The sequence below is a fragment of the Acyrthosiphon pisum genome, chromosome X (assembly GCF_005508785.2).
Source record: "Acyrthosiphon pisum isolate AL4f chromosome X, pea_aphid_22Mar2018_4r6ur, whole genome shotgun sequence".
In the NCBI taxonomy this organism is placed as follows: Eukaryota; Metazoa; Arthropoda; class Insecta; order Hemiptera; family Aphididae; genus Acyrthosiphon; species Acyrthosiphon pisum.
This window is the reverse complement of record NC_042493.1, coordinates 50,044,698-50,069,607: the sequence shown is the minus strand read 5'-3', so window position 1 is coordinate 50,069,607 and position 24,910 is coordinate 50,044,698. Positions and strand designations below refer to the sequence as shown.

Here is a 24,910-nt window from a genome sequence, read left to right as displayed (position 1 = left end):
TTTAAACAATATAACTAAGTGAAAATAATTTTTAACCGTTTACAGTGTTATTCGTTTCAAATGTGGTATCAAAAATTAATACCAAATATTAATAGTAATATGGTTATTAATAAAGTGAAATTATTATACCAGACCACATAATATTGTTTGCAAACCAAGCATACCTAACCTAAAGTCTAAATTTCAAATTTATCTATAGCTAAATATTCTCTAAAGGTCACGTTTTGCAGAAAAGATCATTAATACCTAATTACTTTGCTATCAAATTAATATATTTTACCAATTCGTTTTTCTTATTTAAATAAGTTTAAAAAAAATTAAAGTAGATGAATAGGTAATTAACCTGTCAATAAATGTAATTTTAATATTTTCTTACAAAAAATAAACTGTGGTAATAAAAGATTTTAATTCATTTTTTTGATTCACGCCATGTATCCATAATGCTATTAACTAACAACCATAACTAAAATTGTTTCCATTTCCGGAAAATCGAGGCTTGTTATTTACATTGGAAGTTGTAATTATTAGCGATTTCTATAATTGTTTAAATAATATGAAACAATCAACCATCATTACAATACATAACAAAAACATATCTTAGGTACTAAATGTAGAGTATTTTAAGTACAAACAATACTTAACAGGTTATATTTTAAAAATAACTATATTGTTCATCAGGGCATAAATCACTTACAACTAAAAAACTATATAATATTCGAAGAACGGTTTAAGTAGCGTAATATTATGAATGAGAATATTACATTCCTACAGTTTAGGGTTATTGGATAACAAGTTGAAACTTGCAAGTGTTAAAATAATCATATTTTCTTAGTTATATGGCTCAAAAACAAATATTAAGAACCACTTTGAAACACTTCAAGGCAAGTATCCTACTGAAAATAACAATTTAATAAAATATTATAATATATACATTATACGTGTATTATAAAAATATATCATGTTCTAAGTGTATGTAATGTAAGAATGTTTTCGAATTAATATATATATATATAATAATACAATATGTTTTAATAAAAATTGTTTGTTAACTTTTCAATAGTTCTAAAACAAAAAAATGTATGAAACATTATAATTTATAAGACACTCGATGTTCGCCCGTAGTGTAACTCTTATGATATACATCGTTTTACAGTTTGTTACAATAGAACAGTTACTTAATTTTTTAAAGCTATTGCTACATTAAAAATAAAGGATACGTATATGTGATCATAAATATTATGTGTCGTCATAAACATACAGTGGTATATACTGATGTACATTAGAACAGTGAATATACTGGTGTTTGTTTTTGAGACGGTTGGAAATGTAAATTGTAATCGCAATTAAACTGCTTAATTGATAATTTCCCATTATAAAATAAGTAGGTACGTATGACGTTTAATATTTTTCAGTAAACACACTTGTGTTTATTCATTTATCATATTTTGTTCTACATATATCCGTTTTTTTGATCACAGAATAAAAGCGACCACTCTAAATATTCCGGTATAAGTTCCGCATTGAAATCAACTTGGTCAAATTAAGTTTTAACATCAAAAGAATTTATACAAAATGGCTTGTCTAAATCAGTATTATACTAAACATATGATAATTTATTTATTGGTTGCTTGTTTATTCCAAGTACGTAATTTGTTTATACCTAAAGTAATACATATTTGCAAAATATTAAAATTTATTTATAAAGATAACACTAATCCTAAAATAGTTACTTACGTAATTATTAATGTAAACTAATCATTATTATGATCAGGATTTTTTTTTGCTTTTTTTGAACTTACTAGCTATTGTTTTTAAATAATTATTTATTTATTTATATAATGTGTAGGTATTGTATACATATATTTATCATTTTTTATATGATGATTACATAATCAAATTGTATTAATCATTAATTTATTTTTTTAAATTAAATTAAAATTTTAGATGGTTAAAAAATATTTCTGATAAAAGTTTTCACATTTCAATATTTTTCACATCTAGTTGATTTCATTACAATCGATTAGACACTAAATATTATGTTAATATAGGGAGGAATAAATACAGTAGTATCCATGCACTAACTCATCTCTGTTAACTTTAATTTATTTTATATTTTTTTTTTATTAATACAAATAGGTACATAGTATTAGTTTAGTAACTTAATAAATTGTAATAATTCTCGAAAAATAAATTATTTAAAAGTCAACAAATATTATAATATTAAATTAAAATATTTTTATAATAATAAAATTAAATAATTATAATAATAATTATTAAAATAATAATAATAATAATAATAACAAGAATAATACTGTTGTATTTATATTTTGAGTGATGATAGAATACTATAGACATTATTAATGATTTATGTTGCTTTGTATATTAAACATATCTAAAGGCTAAAATGTAAAGTTTATAATTTGTATGATTATAGTTCATATATACATAAATTATTAATTTTACAATAGACGTTAGCAAACACATAATTATTATTTATTATTTTTTATTTAATATATTATAATACATACAATTTTACATTTTAAACATTAAATGATCACACTAAAACTGTACTTTGTTGTTGTTAAAAAATAACAAATGCATTTAAATGTGAATCTTACACCTAGGTAGTCTAAAACAACTTGTACACATTTAATAACATTTTTATTTGTAGGTGTGTTCATTTGAAATATCTTTTTAGTCCAGTCTCCAAATAATCATACCAAAATTTGAAAACTCATAACAGTAAAAATAATTAATTATGTAATTAATAAAAATTCAAATTTTAATTATATGTTTTTAAAATCACGTCTTTGAATTGATTACTTAGGTACCTTCATCGAATGTACCACGTCGAATGTACAACAATGACGTAAAATATGATTAAATAAATACGCAAAAAAAAAATGATAAAAATAAATGAAATTATAACAGTATACCATTTAGGTAGTAAAGTATTAAAAATAATTGTTTGTGGTAATGCGGGGAACCATTTCTGTTTACCAAAATATACAATCACCAATGATCAGAGGCTTGGACTAGTTGAATCTACTCAATTTGTTTGATTTTTAATTATTAAATTTAAAAAAAATATATAAGTATCATAACCATAGTCCATAATATGGAAAATAATTGTACAAACTAGTAACTTAGCTAACTAAATAAGTAAATATAATATATGTATTTTGTACAGTATTTTTATCGCATTTAGATTACTCTTGTTATTTGCTATACAGTACGCTGTTTTATTATTTAAAAATTATTAGTTATGACTTTTTTTTTATCGTCGTGTGAAATACCACTGCGGCGTCCGTTTAGTGGCTAATGTTAACTATGAAAAGAAAAACATTTATGTACATGCACCATTTTTATAGGACGAGAGCCAGTTGAGTTTGAAGTAAACCTAAATCAGTGTAGAAACCTACATATTGATGTGAAAATGTAGATGACAATCTAAATATTTTCCATTATATTCTAAGATCACACACTTATTACATCGAGAATTGGGGGACACAATTTATAGTTTGAAATTGCCAGGAATCTTAGATATAATAATTTATTAGGTATTCTAACAATCAGCCCGCAGTTTAAATGTCTTGATATTTGTACACGCACGCAGGTCGTCGCCGGACGTGCGACACCCGATCAGCAGACGATTTCGGTGGACGTCCCTGATACGTCCTATATGGAAAACATCTTCGGGAGTCTGACTAACAGGGCAAGATCGATGGCAAGCCGCGTGGCAAACCGCGTGGTCTCAGCGTACTCGGACTCAGCGGACGTGGCTGCGGAATCCGGCAAGAACATGATGGCGTTCTTACACAAAATGAACGAATCGGCCGTGAACTTTGGCACCAGCACCGCCAACAGAATGGGGCAGATGGTGAAGAACGGCAGTCGGAGTTGGTCAGGTCTTTTGAGCAGTATTTTAAGCAGTGAATAGCAACGCCAGCACGAATGATATCCGTGTATTATTATAATATTATATATGATTACACATCATAACAATATAGTTTTAAAAAAAAAAAATTGTGTTAATAACGACGAACACTAGTCTATAAGTTTTGTATCACTAAAAACCTGTACCATTGTAGAGCTGCTGATTCAATATTGTCTAGAACACGGACTTAATATTATATTTTATTATAATTATAATATAACAATAATAATATACTCGCACCGATTGTCAATTTATTTTTAATTCCTGAACGTTATTGAGAGCAGACTGCTATATAAGTACAAAGTACCTATATTATTATATTATATCTTGTTTGTGATTTTTGTTATTTACTTCCAAGTATACCGTGTAGATAAAACAGACTACTGAATGTCGACGTATACGTGTTATCCATAAAAAAGGATGATCATAATACGATATAAATTATAGAACCATAATAATCAAAACTAATGCAATCACATTAATTTATTAACAGTGATAAGCAACTGAATAGTGAAATCCAATTTTAAAGACGTGTATTTTTGGTTTTATAGAGGTTTTCGTGACACTCGATGCCTTTTTGAATTAAGTTGTGTAAAAGTGAATTTAAATGCATTGCGAGTTACCTAATTGACTACACTTATGACTCGCGACGTTAATGTATAATAAATACAAAGAATTTAAATAAGTAACACTTTCAATTATTATCCCAATGACAATATTTAAAATACTCAAAATTCATGAAAATATCCAATTTCTTACCCAGATAAAATGTATCGTAAGTAGCTATCAATAGAAATGAAAAATTTATTTTACAAGAAAAAAACAATTGAAAAATGGCCATACATAAATAAAACATGATAACATAAAGATTGGTTTAAAAATTCTTATGATAGATACACTGAAATACTATCACAAAAATACTATCTTTCAACCAAAATAAGTCAGACATAATACAGAAACTATGTGCTTAGAAATTGTCACAATTATCACGGTACAAGGTATAGGTACATTTTAAAATTCAAAAAACAATTTTCATAGGCTTGATTAAAGTTTATCATGCTGATATTTATTTTAGTAAACAACATTTGTATGGTTGTCAGCATTAATTTATTATGATGATAAACAATTAAGAAAATTTAATAATAACCTCTTAAAATGGCACATGGTTGCACCTACAGAATCAATTTAAAATCAAAATTAATAGTTGTAGCACATAAATCTTCTTGAGTACTCCAATATTGAAAAAAATTCTCTAAATCGATGATTTATTACAACAAATGTGGACAGAATATGATTACTAGATTTACTGTTGTTGAAGAACCACCATGTTAAACACAAGATTTTGTTGTGTTCTTATTACATAATATGTAAGGTTAGGTAAAATATTATTCAAGTTTAATGATAAATTAATCACATTCTTATAAACAACTATTAATGAGCTTGTTTTACTAAAAAAATATTTACTTTTTAACTTACCAACATAATTTATCAATAATATTCACTAGGTATTCACTTTAAAATATAATAATAACGATTTGGATTATCTATTAAATATTTGTAACACAGTACCTGGGTAAAAGTTATCTTATACGGAAATGTCAAAGTTACAAATGTTAAAATTAAATTTTAAATTATCTAAAAACGTAGAATAAAATATATATAGTAATATTTTAGAGTTCATACAAAATTATTTTGTCTTTATTTACAGCATAAGTATTTATAGTATAATTGGATATAACTAACATTAGTTTTGTTAAAATGTTCTACATTATTTGTCAATGCCTATTGTTTACATTTCCGGAATGTTTTCTTTTGAGTTTCACTTAGGTAATATATAGCTATATTAAAGTTAGCCATAGAATATCAAAAAACGACTGTTTGAAGAGTAAATAAGTACATTAAATATTCATATTAGAAAAAATATAAGTAGACTAAAAAACACATCCGTTTCAACCAATATATTTAAAATTTCACTTGAAATCTAAAACTTTATATCCAAAACCCAAATGTCTATTTCAATAATTAGTTATTGATATATAATATAATAAATTATATAGGTACACTAATTATGTAAAATAAATATCCTTTAATTAGGCACAATATTAATCATTTTATAACTAAAATTTGGATGAAGATAAAACTCAGTTAGTTGTTAAAAAATGGAGCTCTGTACTACAATTCATTAACATAATTTCTAATTATTAATTAGTTACATACCTACCTACTTAGTTTATATCGAAGTCATATGTAAACTAAAATAAGTAATTATAAGAAATTATTTAATTTTATCACGTCGGTTATGAGAATTATGACCTCAAACCTCAAGTAGGGGACATGTTAAAAAACATAAATGCTCAGAGAAATGGGTTATGTACTCATGTTTGTTTTGGAGACGGATAGAAGTGTAAATCCTGGTCGCAATTAAATCGCTTAATTGATAAATTTATAATGTAGACCAAGTATAACGTTTATAGCACATCTGTAAACAACACATGTATATTATTTAATTGCTAATTGGATGTTTATTCCGTCGTTATAATCACTGAATAAAAGCGATCACTTATGGTCTTTCAGCATTACATCCATATTACAAGTGACTTGGTGAAATTCAATTTCGATTCAACACAATTTACAAAATGACTTTTGTCGCTCAAAATTCTAAAAATATAATAATTTACTTGTTGGTTGGTTGTTTATTCCAGGTATGCTTTTTTAAATTTTTTGTCCTAAGTATTTATGAATAGATTAAAAGTATTAATATTTATTTATATATTATTCAACACTAAAAAGTAATGATTATTGTTGGTACATTAAAAGAAAAGTAGTGATTTTTTTGTTATGTAACGTGAATATTTGTTTTATGTTTGCGTTTAGAGGCTATTTGTTCTGGAACTATTTAAAAACTGAAAAATAATTTATATTTTAGCTTGATAAAAATAAAAAACCTGTACAACAAATCGTTATGATTGTGTGGTTTTAACATTTTATATTAACACATTTGTCATAGATTACCTCTAATTTGTCTTGTGCTTTTAAATATTAAAACCTATACAGCTTTAATTTTAGGATTATTGTTATAACAGACCAAGTTCATTATAAACTGCCAGATTTTTTCACCAAAAAACCTAGGGCAAAATATTCAATCTGATCAATTAGGTACAATGTCAATTTTTTAGAATTAGTTTTACAAACATCCTTTATGATTATTGTACTTATTTTTATGTACAGATTGTATAAATTCTCGATTAAAAAAATAGAAAAAAAATTATACAAACTGTCACAGTGATCGAAATGGCTCAAGATAAGTGGAGGGATGCCTTACAATTCAGATTTCCTGATATCATCATAACATTCCCATATTCTTCATCTAACAAAAGAGTAAAGGGATGCCATCCCACCGTATCCCCCCTACACTTCAAGCACTGCACATATCTATATACTAAGAAAAATGTAAGATAAAACACATCGTTCTAAAACCATAATGACTTAAAACTAACACATTTTTCACTTCACTTAAAATTCAACTTAATATCCCAACAATATAACTCAACTCGTATAATTTAGTTTATATATGTAAAACGTTATGTATCTTGTTCACTTCAGCATTGGTCACAAGACCGACCGGATCAATAGATAAATATCTATATGATGTATTTAAATATCTTGATATAAAAAATACAATCACAGCATTAGATATTACAGTATGACGTTATTTTTATCGTTGATGTTAACGAGTAGTTAATGAGTTATTTTGCAGTGTAGGTACGTATTTTATCACTAATATTATTATATCTACAGCATCGAATCAAATAAGTATTTTACAATACAGAACAAACCATGTTTATATACGATCATTATTCGTAAATATTTGCGTTAGAGTTAATTGCATTTTTATATCATCAATCTTCTAAATAATTAATGTTAATTAAATATGCATTTATATTATATCCCCTATAATCAACTTAATCTAAAGTACATTAACGATTGAATATACACCTGGTAGTCAGTGCACAAAATATATTATACAGTCGTCGAAAACAAGACAAATTTGTCAAAATATTTTTAGCTAGGTACAATTAAATTTTTTGTTTTATTATAATTAAAAATACCCAATAATCTAGAACTTGACCTCCCCCGTATACGCACTCCTAGGGCAATGCTTGGCTAACTTGGTTCTCATTTATATTTTTCCACATGCAGATGGGCAACATCCACTCTATACCCGTGCCTGCAAATGATGCCTCGGAGATGGTGGACAAGACGAATTCGATGACCAATGACGGGGAAAAGACGCCAATCAATGGAGTGGAACCCGTTGGTGACGTATTCAAGTCACTGATCAAGAACACGGGCTCGGCGGTATCGAACGTCAGCAGCGAGACCGGTCAGTCTTTGAAGGAGATTGCACAGGCCGGTGGCCGGGCCACGCTTGCCCTAGGATACCTGGTTAGTCAACTGTTTGACGGCCTCAGCGCCACCGTGGCCACCAGTAGTGGTTACCTGGCCAGCGGTGTCAGGAACATCGACGACATCGTAGGCGATTTGCCGATCTTGGGCACGGTCACGGGCACCCTCGACGCAGTCATGACGCATGTGTCTAACACCGTCGGCGAGATGTCCGCCAACGGCCGGAAGAGCAGGCAAAAGATGTTCGATGGCCTACGCGAACACCTTAACCGGAGCCGTCTACCGAGTGCCGAAAATTCTAGCGCCAGCAGTGGTAGTGGCAAGTCTGACGCTACAGCAGCAGCTGCGTAGTATTTTGAGACAATATGAGCATCAGATGTCATTATAATGTTAAAAAAAAATGTATTTTTTGGTACAAAAAAAAAAAATCCAAAACACGTTTGTTGTAACTTTGTTGTCCTAAACTTTTTATCTAACATATTTTCTGTGTCCGTGACAGTCGATCGTGTGTGCAGTATATAATCAATTACAACATTATTTAACCCTTCGAACGAACGTAGACATCATTGGCGTTTCTTAAACACTTTTGTGTTAGCTACCTACCCAATAACCGTACGCAATTATTACTGTGACCTCTTTATCATAATTTAGTTGAACGTGACCCTCTGGGTGGAGCTCCACATACCGCCCATGTGGTATGGACCCATACATGTACTGCAGCTGCTTTCCACTTACTATTTATATATAGTACGGCAAATATAGTACTTCTAAACCACAGATTTTAATACTCTTAAAATAAATGTCCGTAGTAAATCGAAGTATCCTGAAGTACAGATATCGTGTTCTATTATTACTGGTAATTACAGTTATTCACTTTTTGCTAGTCCATAAAAATAATTTTCATGAAATAATTTTATTTGTTCATACTAAGGTACTCCAAAATAGCACTATAGTCTGAAATGAAAATATTATTTTTATTATTTGTCAGAGACCTATCGAAGATACTAAAAAATCTAATTAATATAGCCGAAAATCGTGTGCAGTATTTCAAGCTCCGATTCCTTGCATGACTAAACAAATTTTAAATATAAAAAAATATGTATAACTATTGAAGCACACCGAACAAAACAGCCAATATCCAACGAGTAACATTATATAACAAACATGCACTTGTGGATATTAATTTTAAGATGCAAATACAAAATAAAATAATAGGTATGTGAGCTGCTTTGAGCTGTTTAGTGGATCCGAAGAAATATTTTATAAATCAATAAATCCTTTTATCGTTCAGATTTATTTTATACCTAATTGGTTAGGTTATTAATTGTTATGTCTGATACTTTTCTGACATGACGCTCCTGCTTAACGATCAGTCTTCAAGCATTGCATATCAACAGTTACTTATTTATTAGTATAGTATTGTTTAACAACCATTTATGTGCCATCAAAATATTACTTACCGATTTGATTTTAATATGCGTTCACTTAGTATTCTTTCTAACCAAGACTTAATATACTAAACATTAGTATAGTATAGTATATTATAGTATTTAACTATAACATCGAAACCTGAAATCGTAATTAGTAATTTACCAATCGGTATAGATACATAGTTTATTTTAAGTTAACGTGGTACATATTATATATGATTTCTAGAATTTATGTTCCGACCATGTTCGTGTTCCAAAAATACAGGCAATGATAATTTAATGACAATATTATTTGTACGGCGGCAGCGGCGTCTACTTACTATGTTTCGACGACAAGGAACAGAGGAAGTAACACTGAGAATCTATTAGGCTGCATCTGTCACTGTGTTTGTTTACGTGGCGGCCCGGCGTGCATTATGCTCTAATGCAATATATTATATTATATACAGAAGTACCTAAGTATAAAGTAGGTAGAAACATAATAAATAATAATATAGTGAAAAAATGTTCGGCGGCCCGGTGACGACAATGGGAATTATCATTGTCCGTCCGGCCTAACTCCTATTATTATTATTATGTCGATACGTCCGACCTTTCGTCTAGAGACGCAGAGACATATTGTCGTCGTCGTCTTCTCCCTTTTGCGGTTGTTCTCGCATTGTGCGCCCTGAATAAAAGCGATATAATATTATAACATAATAATGGGTGTATGTGTATGTGTGTGTGTGTGTGTGACCGCTGAAATGCAAACGAGAACGACCAACGACATTTATTATAAAGGTACTTACATGATATTATTATGCATTATACGATTATAACCAGCTAGGTCCAGGGCCGCCGCCGGCCGTTTATAATGATAATAATAATACAATATTATGATGTCGATGAGCGAACCGACGCATCAGCTGCCCCGCTAATACTATAATGTCCGATCGTAATCCTCGATCGCTGAGAGTTTATTTATTATATTATTATTATTATTTTCCGCAACAGCAACGAGTGGTGGTGAGATCATACGCGCACGCACAAAAAAAAGTGCTTTTATACCACTCGGGTAATCGAATACCGCGTATGTAGTAGGTACGTACTATACATATAATATTAGGTACCGTAATATAATAATGGACACGAGATAAATGGGGAGGAATCGGACGACGGTAATGCTCGTTGTTCAGCGAACCGCGTCGCGTATATTATACGCGTTGTATAATACGTAATGTTATTATATTATTAATATTATTATTATTATCGTGTAGTACACTATAATAATATATTCGCATTATTATTATCGCCATACGTGCATATGCACGCAATGCATGCGTGGTAAATGCTGCCCGAGGTACCGCCGAAGTCTATATTATTTTAATTATTACTATACTATAATATAGCTGGCTGAACATTAAGTATTTACGGTCAACCGTGTAATAAATACGAGTCACGATACCTCGAAAAACTTTACAACTCGATTTTTATTCCCCTTGATGTTAGTTTAAATTCGATTTTGGTATTTGGAAGCGATTTTTTATCTCCCTTCAACTTAGAATTATCGTGACCCTATAGTACCCAAACTGTAGTCGTTTTATTATTATTACTATTATTTAATATTGAATACGATTGACCCGGGCTCGCACATAATAATATTATAAAAACCGGAAACCCACCCGTGGTTGGGTAGTTCTATCATTAACTGGATATTGTATAAAAATCTAATAATGAACAATTTTGACAAACTATTAAAGCAACAAAATATAGTAGACAGTATTTCCGAATTATGAGAAAAAATTCACTTTGCAGAAAAAAACTCATGAGTATTTTACACATCTACCATATTATCTTGCTTGAACATTAAAATATCAAAAATAATAGCAGATGCAAAAGTACAGATAATGTACTTACCTAAAAGTTTGATAATACGTTGATTTACTTTATTTAATATGAAAACTAACAGTACAGAACTGAAACTAAGGAACGTCAATTTGTCATGTGTTGTACATTTGTAAGAAGAAGACAAAAAACGCATGAGTAACGTCCTCTTAAAGGAACAAAATATTGTAAACAGTATTTTCGTATTGTGGAAAACTTCTATTGAAAAAATCCTATAAAAAGAATATTTACCCTAGGAACAAAACTCATTATTGTTTTAATATTTGATATTATTTGACACATTTTTATAGTATCTAATTGCCTTACAAATTAATTTTTTTAGTTATTTCTTAAATTTTATTTTGTTATTCTAATTAACTGTTTTAAAGGTTATTGTACATACCAGTGACGTAACAAAGGAATTACTAATGGGAGGGGGAGGGTTTTATGACCTTTTCTTTTTGCTCATCACTAAAATATATTGTCCCTATTGTCCATACATGGTACCATAGGCGCAAATAGGGGGGCTTTAGGGGCTAAGCCCTTCCAAAAATGTCTATAGCCCCCCCAAACAATTCCTACATTTTGTTTTAAGCTTATTCAGTATTATCAAAGTAAGGCTTTAGCCCCCCACCCCCCAAATCCCGAACGCTATTTGCGCCTATGCATGGTACAATTTTTAAACTTTTTGACTCTTTTTGAGCTAATTATACCCAAGATGTTTAAGTTGATAGGTAAGAAATGCTGTTCAAACTTTAGAAGCTTTATTGGTTATGATGGCTGACGTATTTAATTTTTATGATGATGTCGTAACACTGTCACTGTATAACCACTAAATTACCTACTGTAATATTCTTTTATTTTAATGTTTATTTTTTTAATCTTTAATTTTTGATTGATTAAAAGAAAATAACAATTGGTATTTGGTAAAACTATTTAAATAACTTGCGAACGGGTATTTAATGCTCGAGCATTTTTTAGTATACACAGCCATTTTCGAAAATTCCTGCCAAGTTACGGTCTTGGAAATATTGCTCAACTTTATGATGAACATTTTGCACAAAACTATTTTTAACTTTAAACATTGAACTATTTAATTATTAATCATTTTTGGAAAATTAATGAATTGAAAAATGAACAAACTATCAAGTTTAAAATAATTTAAAATGTGATCAATTGATTTTAGATAAAACAAATAATTACTAATAATCGAAGAATACGAGACATTTTAAATCTGAACTCTTTTGAGCTCTCGTATTTTGCAAATAGTAAATACCTACTGTATTGGCAATGATTGTATAAATTATTATTATTTTTACAATAAATATTACCATACGTAGGCTCTAAGTTCTTAGAAATAATACTTTGAGAACTTAACACATATTTTGCGGGAAAAAAATTGAAAAGTTGTTTTATATTTATTAATTATTATCAATTTTAAATAAAATTATAATTTCAAAATGTAACTTTCTCAACAATATGCACATTAATATATAGATTTTATATTGTATACATTAACAATTTTACCCGAACATTTAAAAGTTAATTTATTCACAACAGTCCATTCATTCAACCACCTGAAGTATGAGGAATGCACGATAGGGTATTTTTCCTTCCGGGTTATGGTTTTTGGTGTCACTAAAATATAAGAGTCGGTTATGAAAATACCGGTTGTCTGGAAAAAAACAAAAAAATAAATAAATACAACCTGGTAAGAATATACCATAGAAATTAAAGCTCATGCAAATTACGTAGAATTTTGTACTATTATTATCTCAACAAAAAACCTTCGTAAACTACGTGTAAAAAATGGCAAAGTAAAAAAAATATAAGATCTTTAAGTACTATAAAGATGTGATATCATGAATAAATGCTAAGTACATTGAATTTAAGTAAAATTATTTTGTTCCAATAATTTATTTACTTGGCGAGGAGTTATTTCTTAAAAGAAACAAAGTGTGATGAACAAAACAATTAAATGGCTAAGGGCTATTAAAATATAACTTATTATTATTTTAAAAATATTGTTATTAATATTTATATACTATTCTCAATAATTCATCGCCAAATGAATAAATTATTGAAACAAAATAAGTTTACTTAAATTCAATATACTTAGCATTTATTCACGATATCACATCTTTACAGTGCATAAAGATCTTATATTTTTTTGCCTTAGCCATTTTCACACGTAGTTTACAAAGGGTTTTTGTTGAGAAATCACTAATTTTTATCATCAATGCAAATAACGATATCTAATATTCTAATGTACCTATATTTTTATCTATATATCATAATATATATATATTATATTGTATAAAGTACGGACAACAATTGTTTGTGTAAATACTGACTAAATATTGAGTATTTACACAATAATCTATAAGAACGGTAATATTGTTTATAGTAAGGTAATTTTGTCATATTTTCACCGATGACTAGATAACAAATATTGGCGACGACGACTACGACGACGACGGCGGCTACCGTGATTATGAATTTAATATAAATTTCCATTAAAAAGTTCCCAATTTTTCATTTATAACTTAATTTTTAAACGTATGATTTTGATGATTTTGACAAAAGCACATTCTTCACAACATTTCTGATGTTTTGAAATGTACTATGAGTTAATTGATGCATTAGAAAATTAGTTATGTCGTATAACAAATTTACCTGTATTTTACACAGTTTAAATAGACAACTCCTGCTTCGACACACACACCGTCGTGCAGTTAAAATTTTTTATTTTTAGCTTCCACCACGACCGTGGCGCTGGGTATTAATGTAGGTTAATATAGATAATATTTTATGTGTGAAATATTTAACTATTTAAGTACACTTAACCACGAACAAATAACCACTATAGCATAATACATTTTTCTCAACCGTTACTTGTTGTTATTTCTATTTTTATGATTACTTAAATAATATTAAACATGCCATTTCAATAAATAGGAATATTTTAATAAGTAAAATAAACAAAAATTCAAATTCATATTTTTAGATCCACAAATGTCAAACAATTTATTATTGTTTTACGAAGTGTTTACCAAACTCAACAAACTGAAACACGCCCGTCTTAGTGAATACACATATCAATAAACGTCATCATATTACTCAAATAGATATTGATAAAAATGTCAAAATATTGATAGGTTTGAACAAATATAAGTTTACCTACTTATATTTAATCCACTCTACTGAACTTTGTAATATAAGCACCATGATCAATTGATCAAAGTTAAATCATACTTTTTGCAATTTGTATAAGTTTAATTTAATGTTGAATAAAGATGTCTGTAGCTGATCAACTAGTATAACTTTGTATAACTACCCAATTTAACAACATTGAAAAGGACTATTGGTACATAAACAACGTGTTCCTCAAACCAAATTCAAAACCATTGAAATTCGATTTAAATATCTCGGAAAAATTGTAATTTACAACGATGGATGGTTAAATTTTTGTTCAATATGGTAATGGTTCTAGTATTTTAATATTTGAAACATACATCTTGATAGAAATTAGTAAAACTGCTGTTTTGTGGTAGAACTTTTAATATTTTTTAAACTCTACATGACAATTCATGAAATAGGTAAATTATTTAAAATTGTGATTCATAATATCTTCCATACATATATCGGTATAAATGTATAATATATACAGATAATAGACTAATATAAAAATTATACAATTGGATATTGCAACTTATTAAAAAATTAAGAAGGTAGTACCTACCTAGATTTTTCGTCAAGCAATTAAAATTAGTTACCACTATAATTTAATATACGTGCATGCTCAAATCATAATACTTCTATTACATACAATTAGTTACAATAGGTTATGTCAACATAATAATCGTTTTAATCGAAAACAACAAAATGTGATTAAGTTGGTATTCGCATATACTAAATATTATGGTAGCAATGATGTAAGTATTTTTTTGCAACAGTAGTCGAAACTCAATTCAAAAAAACAACACATATTATATTATATTCAGGTCAATAGTCATACCCTAATGGCCCAATCCATGTGCCGCAAGTAGGTACCTACATTTAGTGACAGTTGTATCAACACACAAGTACTATTGGTATACAATGATGATAATGCTATTACTAATTTTTTTTTTATCGAAAAGTTTGAAAATATTTGTATTGCATTTCATAGTCATTACTCATTATTTATTTATTACATACAGATATATTAAAATTATTTAATTAATGTAATAATTAATTGCTTACAAAAAATATGAGAAAAAATTGTGTAATACAATAACAAACAATATTAGATAAATTAAAAATCTATCAATTATTATAAAAAATGTACCGAAGGTTGTTAATGTTAATATACTGAATAAAATTATACAGCTTGTCTAATAATATTATTGATACTAAAAACGTATGTACCTACAATTATTTTGCTATTATGCACACTGTACATAGCCAACATAGATAGTACATTGTATATACATTAATATAACATAATAATATTATAAGTAAATATACTAAAGATGCTATGGTCAATATTAATATCCTGTCATAGATTTCAATGACATAGTTTAAGATAAAACTATTATAATCCTTCAATACAATTAAATAATATATTCCATAATGTTCAAACAGTAAGCGGCTATTGATCCAAATTTTTATGGTAGATGCGTGAAACAAATTTATAAAAAAATATGAAAATTATACAAATGTACATTAAATAAGTAAATAAGTAGTTAAACTACTCTTGTTTAAAATAATATTTAAATATACACTTGTAAAGAAAAGAATAAGACTGTTGACGTTCTTCTTAAATCAGCTGAATCGTAGCGTCCCGTCCCCCTTAATGCAGATATCTAAACCACACTGAAATATATTTATTTTTATTTTATAAACGCCATACATACAGCTTTTTGAACAGAATATAATATAATAATAATAATAATAATAATAATAATAATAATAATAATATTTATTAATTCTCCAACAAACAATATATACAAGTTAAATTACTAATTGACTGCCTCCAAAGGCTGTACTGGAGGTGAAAGTTCATGCAATTATAATATTAAATAAACATATCAAAAACATAACATAAGAGAAAAAATAAATAAATAAATAAAATAGATAATAAACAGTATAAGAAAGTAATAGTGAAATTACAATATAATTATTCAAAATAAAATAATATAAACTATAAGCAACTCATATCAATCTAAGGTATTTAAACCTAAAGACATAAGTTTTCTTTTTAATTGTATAAAATTATTAAATTCATGAATATGTTATAAAGTAACATAGAAATGAAAGTGTAAACACATATTTAATTAATAACTTAAATTAAACAGTTTATAAACAATTTATAAACGTATAGTAAAAGATATAGTGCATTATGATCATAGTAAAAATATATTAGTACCATGCTCTGTACCTCATAGAATGATATAAATATATAATTTGAATAATCAGATCGGTAGGGTATAAATGATTGGAAATATCTGCAGCTAGACTTTATCAAGTAACGTACATATTTAAAATCTAAAATAGTATTTTGTAGGTAGCTGTGTGTTGTATATGTAATGTATGAGACATACAGTTTTTAATTCGTTTAGGGTAGGCCAAGTAATTCAGCAGAGATACTGATGACCCAATTTATTTCGTTTATTTGTTTAAATTGTCTGTACATAGTTATGAATTTACAAAGAAAATAAATAAAAGAACACAACTGTTCGATTAACACAGAAAAATAACTGCTTTACAAAAAAACAACTGTTCATTAAATTGCAGAGAAGTTGAGAATAAGATATAAGTATATAACTATAAATTGTGTTTGATAAATACAAAATAATTCGTTGCTAAAACTTTACTTTAAGAATAATTTAATCACAGTGCTGTAGTCATTTAACACTATTAGTACAAATCGACGTTTCCTAGAAATACAAACCATGAGCACACATTATTACATCGATTTAACTGGGTACGTACCATCTAATGTTAATTAATAACACGACATTATCAAATTCTAAACATTTTTATTTCTAATATTTTTAAAACTCAATTTGCCATAAATTATTGGTTACTTTGGTTAGCTCGTCCGTGGACTATTAAACGTATAAAATCCATTATTGACATTTTTTTTCATCCCCATTTATATATTATGTCTGAATAATTCGTTATAATAATGTTAAAATATCATTAGCTACAATACAGAATTAGTACATTTTAATTTCATAGTTGTTAATATTTATGAAAAAATGTGTGATCGAAATAAAATGGGACATAATGCATTTTCAGTTAATAATATATAAACTCATTAGTATAGAAATAGTTTGATTATTATATATTAAATAGTGTAGGTACTTAAGTTACTTAACGGATGTAATACAGCTGCATTACATCCGTTCAGTAACTGAATGCATAAGTTTTCGATTAGTGATAATAATATGTTGATATCAAATAAGGTATAGTGCTGTGAATATAATATTATATTATAATACATTTTTCGTAGTAAAAACCTATTGTAATCTTTTCATTCACCCAATTGATTATAAAGAGTATAGTAAAACGCGTTTTTATTAGGCCAGAAAATTATATTAGTTGAAATATAGGCGTAAGTCTACGTCTACCTATACCATAATATTATTAAATTTGGAATTATTATCGGACGTTAGTTTTGTCCGTGTTTGTGAGGTGGAGGGACTCGGACGCCCCAAGATACCCATCAACTCGTGAATACACGCGTACTTACAACTCCTACCTAAACAATCCCGAAATTTTGCGCTTATCGTTATTTAAAATAGTGTTCATACCTATTAAATTTGAAAATAATAACTAATACGGTAAGTATTGCCCGGATACGGAATATAATATAATTATTCTAAAAATTACGTTTTGCGTTATTATTCGTTTAATGATATTCTATAAATTACGTTTTGCGTTATATTTTGTTTAATGATATTTAATATATTATTTTGTTAATTGTTGTGTTTTGTTTTGGGGTATTTAATTATTTTTGATTATGGCTTACCGCTATAATTACGTTTACAAATTTCAATCGTTTTTGTCAAATATAACGTTATAATCATAACGTTTGTAAGCCCTAGTAGCTACTATAATACTATTAAATTTTGAATCATTATCGGACGTTAGTTTTGTCTATGTTTTTGAGATGGAAAGACTCGGACCCCCCAAGTCTCCGCCCCGACCATCAACTCGTGAATACACGCGTACTTACAACTCCTACCTAAAAAACCGCGATCACGCGTTTCAACCGAAATAAAACCTCGTTTCACAGGTGGGACGTTTATAATAGGTAGGTATAGACGTGGCGCATATCATTATTTCTTACGTACCAAGCTGAAATGTCGGCGGAAACGCGGTAACCAGAAGGAAAAAAAACATAATATATCGAAAAAACAACCGAATACCTGCAGCAATAATAATAATACATATATTATTATAACACGCATATCGAACACAAAGCGCATATTATACGGAAAACATATGAGTTAATCGATTTTGTATAGGAATACGCGGAAAATGGAAAGAGTGGTTTCAAGTAGGCACAAAAAGCCGCGCGGATCCGAAGACCACACACCTGGTTTTTGGTTTGTGTATAATAGCGTTTGCTGGCAGGTATATTATGTGGGTCCGCCGACTTCTGGATGCAATGCGATGGAAACGACGAACCGTGAACAAGACTGACTGCATCATGTACGGACGACGTTGTTATAATTTTCTGTTTTGGTATTATTATTATTATATTATTATTACAACAACAACAACGCGAAAGATCCACGGCCATGACGTATCATGGTCGTAGTCGTCGTGGCTTCCGCGACTGTGTTTGTTTTATTCAGTCCGCTTGACTAAACGTTTTTATTGGATTCCCCGCGCCACGCAGCACCCCTGGAGGTTATAGGTATAGGTTTACCGCACAATGCACATTATAAAGGGTCCGCCGAAACAACAATAACGACGTTATAATATTATATCATATTGTGTACACGGCGCATCGATACACGCGTATAACAATAATGATAATAAATTACATGTGTGTGAGTATTATATAAATACGGGTAAGCGAAGACGATTGTGTGCGTGCGTCTATTGTCAGTACAAATGCGGAAACTACCCCGCGAGTGCTGATCTATATTATTATTATACGCGCACAAGGGTACCTCTTCTGTGGGCATAATAATATGCGGTGGCCGCCACCGACACTGGTATACGGTTATGTGTACGCTCCGCCTATAACATGGTCGTTAACGTCAACCGCGGAGGGTATCGTCGATATTGTTACCGCACGTATATTATACACAAACACACCACCACAACAGTCGTACACCGAGCTGTAGCCGGTAGCGCAACAGACTCCGCTGCGGTCGAGCTCTCCCTCTATATGATATGATTTAGGTGTGTGCCTACAATGTCATGGGCCCCGTCCTGGTTCCACGATCGTTTTCGTTATTATTATATTTGTCATTAATATATTTTGGTTGTTATAATACCTGTGTGCGTGTGTGCACATTATACCGGTGGCATGGAGGGGGGCTAACTATAGATTTGATGATTATCTTTGCCCATCACGCGTGGCACCCGATTACGTATATTCCGACGGCCATTTTATTTGAAATTCGTATCCCATAGCGCCGGCGGTTACAGTATTATATTATGCGAGCTCGCTGATCAAAGTGAACGATGCGAGCATGCGATTTTATCCGTATGAAATTATCTTCCCCGCTCCACCTCCTCATATTTCACCACCTCTCCCGACTTAGCAACCGATAATTGCACACCCAACTGGACGTGGAGTATCGTCTTGCTTAATTCACTGAAAACCTAACGTTACACGGATGTGAAGTAATAGGCCATCCGTGGACCTCCCATCTGCACCGTTATACTATATTATAATAAAGTCAATTCACGAAAATTACCAGATTACATTACAGTAGGGTCCAGATGTCAATGACCTTGTATACCTGTCTGAGAAACTATGTACCCTTGAATACTTAAGAATAACTAACAAACGGTAAACAAAATATCATTATTTGGATTAATATGGATCATCGCTAATATAAAAAAAAAATATATTTAGAACATTAAAGGAGGAAAAACCTGAGAAAGTCGCTTTGCTGTAATGTACCTATGTATCAACTGGTTACAGTAGTAATGAATGTGTTAAATTTGAATTAAAAATATAAATCGTCACACATGAAAAACGATCTGAAATGGTGTGTCATCCTATACTACTAAATATAATTTGTCAGTGTAGTAGCCAGGAGGCTGGGTATTGCCACATATATATATCCGTCATCCCTGATATTTTTTAAAAATATATTTACGAGTAGCGTATAATAAATTATATTATATGCTTCAGATGTCTAAAAATATGTTGTAAAATTATACTCATGTGGTTGTATTTTATATCTGATATTAGTATCATAATGATTGATAACTACAACGGTGAGTGTATAATCCCCCTCCAAGTGATATTTGAATATAAAATTAAAAGACCACCTTAAAATAAATCCTGGTTACGTCCTTTTATTTTATGATATATTTATATACGTAATTGTATTGCTCAGGGAAGGATTGCAAATTCTGACCAGCCCAAGAAAATAACTTTTTAGCTGTCCACTATCAATCTAATAGGGGGCTTGCAGGGGGCAAGTGTACCATACTGAAGGCGGTAATTTTTTTTATTCCTTTAAATTTTAGGTTTTATGGTGTATAAATCGTTCCTACAAAAATGATCATATTAATGAAATTAAGATAGATAGACATATTATGTCTAGATACCTAGTTGTTATTAGATGTAATATTTGGTTAAAAACCACTTGCTCTACTTTAAATATATGTGTAGGTACTATTTGAAAAATTCTACAATAACAATATGACTATTTACTTAAATACTAAAACATATCTTACCAGTAGCAATACACAATATTAATAATACAATATTACATAATATTGGTATAAAAGAAACTGTTTAATACCTCAAACGGCTTTAACTATAAAATGTACCTATTTAGTGTACTTGAATTTTTTATCAGTGTTATTGTTATTACTTACTATTCAGTTTCTGTAATACTGTTATAGTAATATTTATTTCTATAAGAAGGGAGGAAATAATCATAACTCGAGCTAAAATAGGCCACTCTCACCTAACCCATGCATATCTCATCAGTAAGGAACCAACACTAGCTTGCAATATTTGTAATGTAACTTTAACATAGTTATCAACTTCCCCAAACACGCCGAAGCCTGGATGATCCTCAAACGTATTTGCCAAATATTTTTCATCGCTGGTATTAATTTGTTTAAATTTGTTAAAACTCTAAAAATTACTAATCGGAAGCGCGTAGTATAAAATTTATGAAATAATTTGATTATATTATTACAGCACGATACTCAGTAGTAGTAGTCAGGACAGCTAGGACTAAAATGAAAAAGACAACAAATTGAATAATTATTTTTATAGGAATATGAATTAAATAATAAGAATTCTAAAAATTATTTCAGTGCATATTGTATATTACCATTATATGATTAATGCAATTCATTTAAATTAAATAAATATTTAGGCCATTGGGTGGTTATCTTTTTAACTGTGGGGAGGGTAATGTAGGTTTTTATAAACACGTGTGTTTTAGTTTGGCAGAATTTCAAATTAGACACCTGTAGGTTTCTGCCATGCCCGGTCGGGGGATGGCGGCCTCTTATTCAGATAGACTTTTGCCCATAGAGAAGTGCCGCCCGTGACCGAGATTCGCCTTAGTCCGCTCGGCCACTCCGTCCCCCGACCTAACTATTGTTTTACGTATATAAATACATTATTATTGACTTCAGACTTGTCAAACTTATTTTATTTTCATAATTTCATGATCAGAAAAATGTATTAATACTGTTTACTTGGATAATAAGGTTATACAGTATAATGTTGGTCATAGTGTAAAATATATTATTATTTAATATGATCTATCCTACCAGAAAATATGCTGCTGTAGACAATTGGAGTATTTTTACTGCGCCAAAAGGTGATGACAGACAGAAAAAACACACATATCATTGTAATATCAATACGATCTTTGACTCTGCTCATAATCTAAATTTTGTAATTTTGATAATTTTAATTAATTTTGGTTTAATCACATTGTAATAAAGTACATACAGATAAAAAATTATTAAAAATCAATAAAGTTTACATGCCGATCTCTGACTTGGTATGCGTTTTTTTTTTAGGTTAGGTACTAGGTACATTTTGACTTTTTTGATTGGAATGATGTGTGGGTTCTAAATTTGTGTTTGTTTTTTATATAACTTCAAAAACTCTAGACCCTCATAATTTCCCCATTCCATGTTTATTAAATTAAATAAAGTTTATTTTAGATTCTGAGCGGAGCGAGGAATGTATTGGTTTTACAATGATGTTTATTTCTTTTTTAATCTGTAAACACTTTTCCTCCCCCTAAACTTGCTCAAAAGTATCAAGTGTAGCATCTTTTCTGTAAGGTAATGTTCTTGAGCTGGTACTTTAGAGAGGTCATTTTTCGATTGAAATAAAAGCGGTTAAAGGAGAAAAACATACGATTTCACGATTTTATAATATTAAATAATTACGGACGACATTTTCTACCAGAAATATTACTTCAAATGAAAAATGACAAGAGACCTTTTTTGTTGCATTTTAGATTTTTTTCTTACGCTTTAAAGTTCGAAAAGTTTTAGCCATTTTTGAGCTATTTATAGATATTTTAATTTTGAGAGTTAAATAGAGTTGTAATTCGGTTAAAAACATTCGAAACTTGAAATTCAGGTTATTTACTTATATTAGCCTTACCTAAACATGGTAAAATTTTAAAAACATTTGAGCGACTTTTGAGCTTTTTATTTTTATTTTTTCATTTTTATGGTATTTTCTAATTATAAATTGTAATTATGTAAATTACATATTTATATAAATCGTTCTTAAGCTGTTCTTATAACGCTTTGTTTATCACCATAGAAACGAATAAAATTAAATAAAAAAGATTCCCTCATCCGCTCAGAATCGTTTTTTATCGAATGCAATCATTGTATTCAAATCGAATACAGTAAAATTACACTATCCCGTCGAAGGGACGATGAACAAACATCCACCACCGAATGTACAGCAGTATACAGTGACCAAAGGCGCAAATAGGGGGGCGTTAGGGGCTAAGCCCTCCCAAAAATGTCCATAGCCCCCCAATATTTCCTACATTTTGTTTTAAGCTTATACAATATTATCAAAGTAAGGCTTTAGCCCCCCCCCCCCAAATCTCAAATGCTATTTTCGCCTATGACATTAACCCACTTGTAACCTACTGTACAAGCAGAGCGGCATCCACTTACCCACTTTTCAAATTTTTTTTTAGTGTTTTTGATTTTTTAAAAAATCAACAACACTTATATGAATGTGTACATAGAACATTTGTAATTTTAAATTAAATAAAAATTCACTGTAATAAGCACGCCTGTGTGAAATAAAATATAAATAAAAAAGGGGAAACTTGCATGATTCTGCCCCGGGCCGCAAAATATCTCTGAACGGGAATCCAAGAAGATATTATTAATAAAAGTAAAAAATTAAAAACATCTGCAAAACGTAAAATAAAGCCTAAATATTTTGAAAATTCCTTATTATTATGAAAAGCAAATTTTTATTTTTTACATCTCGATAAGTACTAACCAGATTACCTTTTTCAGCAGAAACCACCTTTTAAGTTGAAAATCAAAACATTTTTTCTGCTCAAAAAAATTATGAGTTATGATACAAAAAGAAAAAAACACACATATAATAATTTATTTGTAAGCCCAATACATTCATCGCTCCACTCACAAATTAAAATGTATTGTCATTTAAGCCCTAAAAAATTACCAATAAGTCCTTAAAGTGCACTTTAACCATGGTTAACGTTTTTAAAATTCGCTGGCTTCGTGTCAATGTCTATAGCTTATGATACTCATATTTTTTAAACTACTAGTACCTATTAACCCAACTCTGTTATCGTTATATTAATAGGCGGAGTCATGGGGCGTGCAGGGTATGCAGCTGCACGCCCTAAGCGGCTAAGCATCAACAAAAGGACCGCTTTAGTTTGGGTTTTAATGGCCACCAAGTTTTTGAGTTTTTAGTGATTGTGCAACTTTTTATAATGTTAATAGTAAATAATAAATTGAATGACAAAAATGAAATAATCATTATCAATAACTGGTATATAATGTAATTAAGCGGAAAAAAAATTACTATAATATTATA

The 24,910-nt window shown here is 29.4% G+C and overlaps 2 protein-coding genes across 2 annotated transcripts; both read left to right on the top strand.

Moving 5' to 3' along the window:
• Window positions 1-1,475: 1,475 nt before the first annotated feature.
• LOC107884179 lies at window positions 1,476-4,181 on the top strand. Its single transcript, XM_016805793.2, has 2 exons — window positions 1,476-1,641; window positions 3,617-4,181. The coding sequence occupies exons 1-2, from the start codon at window positions 1,573-1,575 to the stop codon at window positions 3,938-3,940; spliced, it is 393 nt and encodes a 130-aa protein (XP_016661282.1). The 5' UTR covers window positions 1,476-1,572; the 3' UTR covers window positions 3,941-4,181.
• A 2,316-nt stretch (window positions 4,182-6,497) lies between these two features.
• On the top strand, window positions 6,498-8,781 carry LOC100569335. Its single transcript, XM_003245581.4, has 2 exons — window positions 6,498-6,639; window positions 8,138-8,781. Exons 1-2 carry the CDS (start codon window positions 6,574-6,576, stop codon window positions 8,693-8,695), a joined length of 624 nt encoding a protein of 207 aa, XP_003245629.1. The 5' UTR covers window positions 6,498-6,573; the 3' UTR covers window positions 8,696-8,781.
• Window positions 8,782-24,910: the final 16,129 nt, after the last annotated feature.